At 32.5% G+C, this 13,509-nt stretch overlaps 1 protein-coding gene across 1 annotated transcript; it reads left to right on the top strand.

The window, feature by feature from the left end:
- Positions 1 to 12,042: 12,042 nt before the first annotated feature.
- Positions 12,043 to 13,289, top strand: LOC119831468 (mitotic spindle assembly checkpoint protein MAD2A). The gene is made up of 3 exons (XM_038354832.1): positions 12,043 to 12,281; positions 12,430 to 12,576; positions 12,857 to 13,289. The coding sequence occupies exons 1-3, from the start codon at positions 12,212 to 12,214 to the stop codon at positions 13,261 to 13,263; spliced, it is 624 nt and encodes a 207-aa protein (XP_038210760.1). The 5' UTR covers positions 12,043 to 12,211; the 3' UTR covers positions 13,264 to 13,289.
- Positions 13,290 to 13,509: the final 220 nt, after the last annotated feature.

Raw genomic sequence — 13,509 nt, 5'->3', positions numbered from 1 at the left:
TGTTTGACATTTGGACGCGTGGCCGGCTGATGTTGATGAATAATGTAGCCCCGTATGTCCGTCTGTCGCACACCTCATATAACTAAATATTGGCATAGACATTTCAAGTGATTTTGAAGTAAAACATTTTGTTAATATAATATGTATCTATACAAGTGTGCAATAAATAGTACAGAGCTTTGCTTTAAGAATGTTTTTCGGGAATTTTTAATATGTGATTGTTTGCGTTGCCCTACATATAAAGATTGTGGCATAGATTCATCATCATCATCATCAGCCCAAATATGTTCCCACTGCTGGGATACAGGCCTCCTATGATGCCATAATCCACCACGCTGGCTAAGTGCGGGTTGGCAGGTGTCACATGCCGTCGAACTTTTGATTCTTGGACATCTTTGCAGGAGGTATCGAATATAGATTATTATATAGTTTTTAGGCGATAATCCACTACATTGACGAATTGCTATATGACATGTCTTTGATTGTTGAACATGCTGTTTGCCGTACACGTTTTCCTTCTCCGTTTCGAGTCGTGGTGATGTAGACAATGAGCAGATACATTGAAAAATCGATGTATTTTTGACACGCTTGCACGGTCCCGAACTCCCGACTTCTCCACCAATGAGCCACCACTGATGTGCAAGGTAATCACGTTACCTACCAAATTTATTGAATTAAATGACTGGATCAAAATAAATCATATACAAATTCATATCTTAAGCGTATATAAAAACACCAAACCAACCCCAACCCCCATTTCTGAAACTGCAAACTCACGTTATTTTATGAAAAATGTTCCGTGTTATCATGCGAGGGAAACTTAATCCCCCACTTCATTAGAGAGTGTGGATTAATAGCTGTTGAGACAACTTTGCCTTGCTCCTAATGATGTTTGAACTTCGCATGAAGACGTAATTGGGAATGTTCCAGAATGTTTTAAAATAAAACGTTTTAGGTCGATTACGAAAGAGATGGTTACAATTGTATGTTCGTCAGACCTTAACAGTTTGGTGTGACAAATGTCTATGGTCATAACATATTTTTTTATGTTACTCTAAATTCAACATGGAGTATATCATCATACGTAATTATATGATAAGTTCTATTAGTGCAGATTTTTGAACTTACACGAGAAATAAAAAATATTTTGCAATATAATGATGCTATTTAATAAAATTAAATTATTGTTTCAGCGATTTTGTTTTTGTTTCTCTAAAAGGAATTTATATTCATATTTATATAGTTCTCTTTAGAAGGCATTTATATACAGTAGTAATAGATTTAGACAGAAATGATGATAAAAAATCACACTAATATTATAAGTGTGAAAGTCTGTTTGTTTGGATATTTGTCCGTCAATCACGCTGAAATTTAGTATACAGACAGGGAGCTGACTTAGGTGATAGGATACTTTTTATCCTTATTAAATGCTAATCTGAAATCTTGAAATCCGGGCGGAGCCGGAACGAGCGTCAAGTTACTTATAAAATCGATGTTTGGCATGTTCCATATGTTTCAAAAATTAGGGCTAATTTGTAGCATGATTTTTTTTTTAAGCTATGAAACTCTTTACATAGGTCATAACAATATTCAGGATTCTTCTTTTATTTTTCGCATATTCTAGCCCAATTTACTTATGCTAATTGTAATTTATGCTTATGCTAATTTTTGGAGATATCATTTTTAAATCCATAGACTTTCGCCGCAGGCGATTTTTTACCTACTATTTCTACGTCCATAAACATTCGAGCATATTTCAGGTACTTTTCCATTTTCCTACCTAAACCTCTTAATGTAACTCATACCTATAGCTGTAGTATATCTTTGATTATTTCTTCTAATAATTTCGAACAGACAGTTAGTTGCGTGGGTTAGCTAGTTCAAAATAATATACAAGTAAAAAAATTCTAGAAGGAACGTCATAGGTAACTGTGTAGTCGCCTTGTATATATAATAATGAACATATTTTTTATCTTCTATGTTTACACGGAGCACTTCGTGAAATGGCGGATTACACAAACCGCCTTCAACACCTGTTCCATTTCATATAATTTTTCAAAGAAGCAATAAACTTGGCATCATAAAAATACAAAAATGTCATAATTAGGAAAGCGCTCGTGCATATTCACGACGTATGACTCTCGTAAAAATACTATAGAGTGATTAATAGGTGAGTAACTACCTCGCATAACCTCCTCGCCGCTTGTTTAAACATCAATCATGTTTTATGGCTAACCTTAAAATATTATGGGCATTCCATCGCAGCGAACATTGCTTCTATGTTTATGGCATCCGTTTAAAGAATAATAAAAGTAAATAACTAAATAATATGGAAATAAAATGCGCTGAAACGTACTCGATTGTGGGGGTCATTAAATTTATGGGTACCAAATACGGGGTATATAATGGTTGTAATATGGTCTAATGGTCAGCCTTCTAACTTCTACGATCTACCCATATAAGGACCGAATCAAATTTCTTTCAGGAAATAGGAACTTATCTAACCGTCCGTTTGTCCAACCGTCGCGTTGTCGAAATATCGCCAAATCAATTTTAGAAAATATAAATATAAAATGTATATATATAAGATTAGTAGATTAATTATCAAATTTATTAATATACTGTAGAAATTTCAATAAAAACATTTATCGTTAAAAGACCCTTGTGAACTCATATTAATTAAAACAAGCAATGAATGTCGAACTAAATTAAAAAGTAAACCGAAATTAATTACACGAAGCACTTAAGAGTCGGCGTAATGAAAATTTTAAATAAACTGTAAGATTTAGCTACTGCAATTTCTCCTTCATCCACGAACCCTTTCCTTTAATAAAGGGCATTTAATTTTGTACGTGACTCCATCTTCAATTTATTCCGTTAGCAGTCTCGGAAGGTTTTAAACAAACATTTCATCCTACTAATATCATTATACAGTTTTTATGTATGGTTGGATGGATATGTGGATGTTTGTTACTCTTGCACGCGAAAACAGCTTATCTGTATGCAATTTGGTATAAAGATAGATTTAGCCTGGATTAGCACATTGGCTACTTTTTAACAGGCTCCGGCTCGTAGGACCAGACCGCCTCCTTGGTACAGTGGTTAACGCGTGACCGTAGAACCGAGGGGTCGTGGGTTCGAATCCCGGTGGGGACGCACAAAAAAACATGTCTGGGTCTGGCAGGACACAGAAGGCTGATCACCTACTTGTCCATAAAGAAAATCGATCAGTGAAACAGATGAATATCATCTGCCACATAGACTTGGGACTTGACTACCACATGTTTACCTTTTACAGCCTTTTTAGTCCCCACTGAGAATCGAACCGAACCAGACACCTCTTGGTTCTACTCTCGCTCGTTTACCACTGTACAAAAGAGGCGGTGCTATCGTAACCTTTTTTAATGTCTGAATATCCTAATGAACGAGGGCACCAAATAAAGATTTATAATAATATTTTACATACGGTTAGATTAAATGAGATAACTATGTACTAGTAAAAATTAAGTTAGATTTAATACATTAGCAACCTATGTTCGAACTGATGTTTGTAGATAAGCATCTTATATTATTTAAAACTTTACAATCACATCTGATATGTTAAAATTAATTATGAGTTCTAATCAAAATATCTGTATTCAATGCGAAGGAATTTACGATTTTTTAAACGAAAATTATTAAGTGTGAACAACTATATTAAAAACGATATAAATAAAATTTGAATGCCTGCAAGCGGACTCGTTAACTAAAATACAGTGTTAATTATATTAATTTTTATGTTTTTATAAGCGCATTTTTCTCGGATAATATTTTCAGCATTATAAATGAGCAATTAAAATTGTAATTAGCGCCTGTTTTCGGTAGCGAGATATTTACAAGTAATTATATATAATTGGGGGTATAATGTATAAATATGTGAATGGATGTTTGCGGTGAGATTTGTTTTTTGTGTGGTAATTTGGCTTTATGAAAATATTTTATCACCATCATATTTTCCGACTTATTCTTAGGATCGTTATAAGAGCATTGCGCATCAAATAATTGCGTCTTTGTTAGTTACATTATAATGAGACGTTGTGGGTGGAATAAATTGTGTTACATATATGTATATATATATACAATGGGTGAAAATATGTACTATCGCGCATTTTTTACGGTATTTCTGTCGGCAGGAAGTTTTAAAGAAAGTTAGTAAATTAATTAATATTTTCATAAGATAATTAACAAAGAAACCGGCGTGTGTAATTTAAAGACTATATAATACTCATATAATTATGTTTTTAATGCGCTGACACAGGCCTCCTATGGTGTTAGGCCATAATCTACCAAGCTGGGTAAGTGCGAGTTGGGAGTTGATTTAACTTTTGATTCTTGGACATACTGCTTTCCGCACCATGTTTTCTATGACCGTTTCGAGCGGTGGTGATCTGAATAATGTGCCTACAGATAATATCAAAAATCAATTTTTTTCTTCACGCTTGCAAATATCCACCCCCCGTCTTTTTGCATAAGCCCTAGGACCCAACGACTGAGACACTGCTTTCACTGTTGAATATAAATACAATACGGCAATTATTTTATTCGTTAAATGATTCTCCAATCCGTGACTGTACAAAGATCTCCTCCCACACAGATAAGAAACTCAATTCCCGCGGTTTCACAATGGGCACAGATAAAACAAAGAACATCCCATCTCATTGTTCGCTACGCTATCTGTTCTAATTGTCTTCAATTAGATGCGAGACGATTAAGTAGTGAGAAAGTGATGTATTTAGATATTCATTGTGCTATAAGTAGATTTTATATTGATATATTTTTTACTACGAGGATTTATGAGATATTGAATAGATTATCAGCTTTCATCTTCATCAGCTCATACATGTTCCCACTGCTGAGAGACAGGCCTTTTACGGGGGTGCTGGCCATAATCTACCACGCTGGTGCGGGTTGGCGGATGTCGCATGTCGTCGGTAATTAATTTAAGCAATCAAAAAGGTTTAAATTATAAAATAATAAATATTAATGAGAAAACTGACTCTTGAAATTCGCACGACCATTAACCGTTTAAATTTCAATAAAACATTCGTAGTTTGTTAAGCGCGATCCTCCATAACACGTATCCCATGTGGGGCGTACCGCGGCGAGATCAAAGCGGCCCCGCCCTGCGCACGCGCACAATAACTAACGTAGTCGTTATTGATCTTTAGAGTCGCCATTTTTTGTCTCCAATGTGGTGTGTAGAACACTTTTCTGTTATTATGAGGTTTGTACGACGAAATAATAATATGGCCCTGAATTATGCAAAAACGAATGTTTCTAATGGAATCGATCCTTAACTGAAATTACATTCATAGATAGACAAGTGAATATTTTGAGACGGTCATCAGTCAGTCATATAAAATACTAATATTTTAAATGCGATAGTTTGTGAGTATGGATATATGTATATGTGTATGTATGTTTGTTGCTCTTTCACGCAAAAACTACTGAACCGATTGCAATTAAATTTGGTACGTAGATAGCTGGACAGCTGGAATAACACATAGGGACTTTATATCCCGATATTTCTACGGGATACAGACTTACGCGGGTGAAACCGCGGGGCGCAGCTAGAAAAAAATAAAGTGAATAGTATGCATATAAAAAGACATACAGATACTTTGACCTATTGCTATCTTATAGCTAGATCAATGCGGCTTATAATTTCATGGTCCAAAGCCACAGGCATCTCAGATATCTTTGGGCTATTAATTGTTTTATAGACAGGTTTTGGTACCATTAGACTTACGGTGCAAAAAAAAAAATTTAATAATTGTTTTTATTGGGTACACCTACTTCTACTTCCCAGTCACGATGATTATAATAAAATAATCACTGTACCATAAATATAAATTTATACTAATTGTATAAAGCGGAAGAGTTTGTTTGTTTGAACGCACTAATCTCAGAAACTGATGGACCGATTTCAATAATTTTTTACCGTCGGATTTATATGTGAATCCTGAATGTTATAAGCTGTTTATAGCACGGGCGAAGCTGGGGCGTATCGCTAATACAATTGTTTTATATATATGTGTACATATAATAATATAATTATTTTTATCCATCCAGAATCTAAGGAATTCACGTCGAAAGTAACTGAATAAAAATAGAAAACAACTCAACTGGCTATCTTTATCTCATAAACTATCGTATCTTAAAGTCATGCAGACTTAAATATAGTTTAGTAATGACATCTACTTGTTAATTCTAAGAGAAAAAAATTAAATCTATGTCATTAACACGGGGCGAATCATTCTTAATGGTACATTGAGTAAATAATAGTATTTAAGAGCAAAATAAACGCCAATTCTCTATGCAAATTAATAATATTATGGGATATTGATTTAAATATGATAAGGAGGTACGGGATTTGAGACAGTTATTGTGCTGAGTTTTTTTTTTTAATCACGTTTTATTTATTACAAAAATCGTGGCACTTGGAATTTTTATAAGTTTGCACTAGGCTATAATCACGCTGAATTAGCTTAAGTTTCTAATTTATCAGTTAGAAATTAAAGATATTTAAACGGATTTTAAGCGCGATTTATTGATTATATATAATATATTATTTGAGCCAACGTTTCGAAAACTTTACAGCGAGCATGATCATGGGGAGACTAAGATATAACATGTCTTGAATGTGTATCTTAATTATATAATCAATAAATCGCGTTTAAAATCCGTTAAAACGTCTTTACGTAAAATAAAAGCACAAAATTATACTATGTATTTTTCAGTATCAAAATAAAACCTTACTAACATTATAAATATGAAAGTGTGTTTGTTTATCCTCCTTTCATGTCACAAACGAGCGATTTTTAATGTGATTTTTGTATCTGGAGTTAACAGGCTCGAGAGATATGGGCTACTATGAGATGTTCCTTTGAGTATGCGTGCAAAACGGCGTGCAAAAAGCTACCTCATAAAAAGCACCTCTCTCGCTATCCCTTTTTCTAACTGTTATATTTTATTTTTTAGCAAAGAAAACAGAATTATCACATATCCTCAAGGTAATAAAAATTTTCTTTAATTCTATATTAAGGCGTAATAGCATTCCCCCTTATCTTTAGGTAATTAGCTAACACATAAAGCTGTCATAGTGTTCATATTTCAATTAGTGCATACATCGTTATCTGGTAGATAAGAGCTGGTTTATGGCAACCACGGACGATGATTGATGGTCTACTGTGTGCCAAGAACGTCCAAGGGGCAGGTACTTTTAACCGACTTTCAAAAGAGAGGATTTTGTAAAATTTAGAAAACGTTTTATCCCGTGCCGTTGTTATAATGGATGTTTTTGAAAATTGTTATAGATACAAGTATGAATAAAACAGAGATTTGCATTTTAGTCACGTTTCATTAAATTGCACTATAATAATATGTTACAGAAATTTAGTAAGATTGATTTGTTATTCGTAATGAATACAAAATGACGAGAAAAAGGTAAAGAGGCTGTACATTTTAATGTAAATCTCAATCATATTCGTAAGTAGTTATCTAAAAATAAAAATGGTTGCCTGTAAAGTCGGTTTTACGGGCGAAGATTTTACGTGACAACGTCTTTTTCTCGGTAGAATATTTATTGATATGAATATTATTAAATTGCACAATAGGAACAAGGAATTGAATGAAAATAAGAATTGCACAAATTTTAACTATAGAAAATATATTTTGTTTACTAAAAAGACAGAGACAGAGACACAAGCACGCGCCGATTCAATTCTCTAGTGGTGCGCGCGCGGCGGACCGATCATAGTTCGGTGACTCATCGTAACGTTACCGGGCGTTACACTTTTTCATGAGTGACTCCGAGCCGCAACCTAATTTAAGACGTTGTCACGTCAATAAAACATTGATAGATAAATCTAAGTCATCGTAATAAATGTCAAAAACTTTTTTTTAAGATTACTTTTTTGCAATATTAAAAAAACAACTTTGTAAAAAACACTGCCCTCAAAAAAGGTGGCAACCCTAATTATTACCTGGATGGTATATCTGTTCATTCACAACACTATTTTGTGTTTATTATTTACTAGCTTATGCCCGCGGCTTCGCACGCGTTAAATTCCGAGTTAAATAGATGTTATTACACATGTAAACCTTCCACTTATTTCACTCTATCTATTAAAAAAAAACGCCATCAAAATCCGTTGCGTAGTTTAAAAGATGTAAGCATACATAGGGGCGTAAGGACAGAGAAAGACACTTTTACTATTTTGTGATGATTTTTAATATGAATTCAATTCAATTCATTTAAAATGTTTTCGTTTTTGTTTGTCTATTGCTTTCTATGTTAATTATTTCATTGTACTCTTTAGTACGCATTTTCGATTTTCAATAAGCAGGTAACTAGGAAAAGGGAAGACAACTGAGATCTCGTTAAACTTTTAATTTCATTTCATAAATACTTTTTTAAATCAGTAAATCCTTTATTTACTTCTACTTCTCTCATTTCATCGAATTTTGTCAATTTATTTTCAATAGGGTTAAAAAAAGAGCGAAAATAAAATCCCAACAAAACGATTGAATGATTCGTCTCAAATTTTATCAAATGCAGAGACCCTACCGGCGCTCAATATATCATTGATAAACTAACACGGTAACAAGGAAGTTCGCAGAGACCCCTGACTAATTAAAGATCAGCTGGCCCACCCAGGAGCTCGCTAGATCCCCACCTTTTATACCCTAATTAAGCTAATTTATCGAGACAATACGAAAAATTATCGGTTGGTTAGTGGTCCCTTTATGAGCGGTATTAAATGTTGGGTTTAAGGGCTACCGCGCTACACTGCGCGCTAAGGGACTTTCAATTGGTGACCGTGGGTTTGGGGATCGTGGAAGTGTGGGACACAAATAATTTGATGGGTATGATGCTTCATTTATAATTGTTTCATGTTATCATCTACATATTTGTACATATGTAAGTAAAGATGGATGCTAATTTGTTGAGTATTGAGCATCCTTTATCCTAAATAACTATTAATAAATACTTTTAAGACCTAAAGAACTTGATACTGATTTGAATGTAAATAAAAATGTCATTATATATACTTATTTTATTTTTTCCTTCCAAACGGTTATTTCCTACATAAAAATCAAAATAGACATATGACAGATATTACATCGACACCTGTGTTTTGTGTTAGGTCAGATGTTGAGTGTCATATAATAATCTGCGTATAGACTGACATTACATTAAATTAAATTGCCATATCCTTTTTTTAACCCACTTCAGAGCTTCAGTGCCACACGGTAAGTCTATCCATTTTTTTTTATTTAAAACGTGTATTTAATTATTGACCCATTATCCCAGTATCCCTAAAAGGTTGGTCACCACACCATCAGATAAGTTCGTATATAAGTTCAATAATGAAAGCGGTGGAATGTTCTAGGCGGCACTCTTCTAGTATGAGAGAGATAAGAGGCGCCGGCCGCTGAGCTAGTGATAAAAATGAGTATTTTATGACGGTAGCCGATCGGCCGTTGGGACAGGGTTGGTGCTTAATAAATTATTGGAAAGCTAATTAAAAAAAATTGTGTGAAAAATTACAACATATTGTTAGTGCATATATCCTTGTTAAAAACCCGTCATTTGATTGCGTCAAAAAAAAATATAATAATTAAACACAATGCAAAACCAATTCTTAATGATTTTTAAACAAAAAAAAAAAAAGAAATGGGATAAGACTTTCCTTGATTTAGCAATGTAAATGGGAATGTTTAGAAGTTAACAAAGGAAAGTCATACAATAGTAGGATGAAGTGAGGAGATATCTAGTAGATTTCTTATGATATATTTGTTTTCTATTCTAGTTCAACTTATTATCTAGGATATAATTTTTATAAAATTATAGCTACCTATAAATTTATAATCAAGTATCAAGATGATTATCTTGATACTCTGATTATAAAAGATCGACTTACGAAGTCCAAATACGATATTGTTAAATCGGCGTGGTGGCAGCCCTATAAAAACATACAATCAAAAGATAGGTGGTAACTTTATATTCAAGAAAAGCTACCGTTTTATCAAAATATGTGGTTATTTGTCACTTCCCGAATTCGTTTAGTGAAATTCAATCGGGTTTGATTCGATACCACAATCTCTTAAACTCGATAATGGGATAATAAAACGTGTTATTGTTTTTTAATAGTTTCTCAGATGTAATTCGTGCTGTGATTTTGATTCTGTTTATTTGTTAACCGACTGCAAGGAGGATGTTTTAGTGAAGACGTGTATCGGAAGATTTTTTATTAGAACCATAACATGAAATATCATTCTTTTACAGTAACCACCACGCGTTGCTAGTAATTCTTTTGCTGAATGACAGTTTTAGGTCCTGGAGTTTAACATATAGGTACCTTTTACATTGTGAATACACCGGGTACTAAATAATAACTAAAAATTAAATGTAAATTAAATGTGTAAATAATAATAAATATCTATAAAGAAAATTGAAGTTTATGCGCCATTTTGTTTCAAGGCAATATTATATTTGTTTCTATAGTTATTTATAATTGTCATAATATTATTGACGTAAATTGAGGAAGTACCTACCTATATTTTGTTTTCATTTTTATTATTATATTAATATGTATTATGTGTATTAATAAGTATTATGTTATATGTGCTAGTAATATATTATCTGTGCCCGAGCCAAGCCGAAGTTAGGATGAGCTGCTAGCTAACTAATAAAGTACGTCAACTTCAACATAAATGATAAACAAAATGTTATCAAGACCGATTAATTTACTAATTTCAGGAGTTTAAAAGTATATATATGTAAAAAGCTGCGAGTAACGGTGTTTAACACACAAAGAGGAATTGATGGGCCGAATTAATTAAATACTTGAATGCATTCCAAATTCATTGAACTTTTGATCGATGCATCGAATTAGAATTGCATATCGACGACATATTCGATTTACGAATCGATATAATCAATACATATAGATAGATAGATTTAATATTACAATACAGTATAATTTATGTACTCTTCAAAAATTGAACAAGTTTTGGATAGGTTGCACAAACATTTTGATACCACTCGTACTACGATTTCATACGATAACAAGGCAAAAGGGCACATATTAAGATTACCTACTGTAATAAAAAAAATAAGCTTAAGTTTATTTGCACCAAAAAGAAATACACTGCAGACATTGAGTTACATAAATTATGTAGGTAGGTAGGTACAATAGAGTTTTGTGGTTTAATTTTTTAACAACGATCCCTGTGCTAGGTTAAAATCTGTGTTAATATATTTTTCTAATTTTTGCACCTGTATCACAGTATAATGACATAAGTATAATATTTTTATTTGCCTCTCGTTCATAACTGATAAAGGGCACAAAGGTCAATTAAATATAGTTTTGTTAAATAGCAGTGGTCTTATTAGTTATTAAGAGTAGGTGTTATCACCAAAAAATATTAAATCATATAAAAACTTACCAAAATATCTTTTGAGATTTCAAATCTGCATATAAGCAACAAAAAAAATCTCACGAAAAATTCAAAGTAAATAATAAACGAAAAAAGACCTACATTAATATTTTATCATTTTTCATCTGATCAGTCGGTTATAAGCACAGAGTACTAAAGATCATGTTGGTATTAATAATTTGGTAATACATATTAAAAACTGGTAATATCTAAAGAATTTTGAAAGCCTTGCCATCTAGCGGTATAACAGTTAAACAAATTTTGATTGGCTTCAGCGCCATCTATGCATTGTATAACACAATATCAGTACATAAAATGCGTTTCATTGTGGCGACTGACGGTGCAGCGCGATCATTATTTTGTAAACATGTTTTTTTATTAGTTACATTTAAATTTAGCAATACGTAGTGTTTTAATCGCTTTTTTATATATATTTTATAAAAATTACACTAGTATTTTATAAACTTTGGTACATAAACAAAGCGATAATAGATCTGGCAATAGCAACTGTGATCACTGACCATAGAGTAAAAGTTTCAAGTTTGTAATATTTTGTCAACAGTCGAAACTAAGAAACGGTTTTGAATTTCTAAAAGTTTTAAAATTTCTAGTTTGTATTTTGTAAGATTTTACTTTTCACTAAATCATTTAATAGTTTTCATTCTTTCTTAAAATCAAGGAATTAGGCGTATAATTATCATCTGTGTCTTAAGATAAAAGTATCACCATGTCGCAACAACAAACGAAAAACTGCATTACATTACGAGGATCGGCGCAAATAATTTGCGAATATTTGAGTAAGTTGCCATTTTCTCACTCTATATTTCTTTAACTTATTGTTCAAATTATTACCTTAATTCAATAAATTTGTAGCAATATGCAGTGTAAGAGTTACTAGTATCCAGTGTAAGAGAGACGATTTTGATTGTTTACTGTCTTTTTCAGAGTTCGCAATCAATTCTGTTCTATTTCAAAGAGGATTATACCCCCATGAAACATTTAAGGCAGAACAGCAATATGGAATAACTTTACTTTTATCAGAAGATCCACAGATCAAGAATTTTTTAAATAATCTATTGTCACAAAGTGAAGGTAACATATTCAAATGTTTATATGCATATCCAATGATGGATGTGTTATAAAAAATTGTAATTTTGGTATACTCTGTATAAATACATTAACTAATAGAAAAATCTAGTGTTATTAATTAGTCTAATTGCAAAATATAACTCAAAAAAAGTAATGCAAATAATTGGTAACATAAATCTATCTTCAAAATCTCTTAATCAGTTTGGCATAGATAATTGAGGTCTTTATATTTTTGGACAACATGGAATATATTATTTGTTAATTTGCATCACAACAATTTCAGAATGGATAATCAACAAGAAAGTTAGCAAGCTGTCATTAGTAATTTTGAATGTAGCGAACAAAGAAATACTGGAATGTTGGGATTTCAACATACAATATGAAGAAGGTGATGTTGCATTGTCAAAAGAGAAGAACGAGCAGGTTGGTAGCAAAGATCTCAAGAAGATACAGCAAGAGATAAGAGCCGTGATGCTTCAAGTAGCGGCCACTATATCGTATCTACCGTTCTTAGACTGTAGGTGTTCTTTTGATGTGCTAGTTCATGCCAAAACGGACTGTGATATACCAGAAAAATGGGCGGAAGCTGAGCCAATAGCTATAACAAATGTGCAAAATGTACAACTAAAGTCGTTCTCAACGAGTTTGCACAAAATGGAGACTGTTGTTAGCTATAAACTCACTGATTGATGTAGTTTAAGTGTAAGTTCTATTTATTTCTACTATATATTTATTTCTACTAACTCAATTTTGAAATAAGGGAAATAAAGGATTCAGTATCTAGTGTTAAAATGATATCTATGATATTCTATCAAACTTCCCGGATTATACATTTGAATGAGTTAAATAGGCAACAATTCAATATAAACTTTTAAAAGTACCAGAAACTGAAAAATTTGTGTAATAACAGTGTGACTGATTTGTCCGAGAATAGCT

Source organism: Zerene cesonia, chromosome 13 (assembly GCF_012273895.1).
Source record: "Zerene cesonia ecotype Mississippi chromosome 13, Zerene_cesonia_1.1, whole genome shotgun sequence".
NCBI classification, from domain to species: domain Eukaryota; kingdom Metazoa; phylum Arthropoda; class Insecta; order Lepidoptera; family Pieridae; genus Zerene; species Zerene cesonia.
The sequence above is the reverse complement of the archived record's forward strand: the minus strand, read 5'-3'. Positions and strand labels throughout refer to the sequence as shown.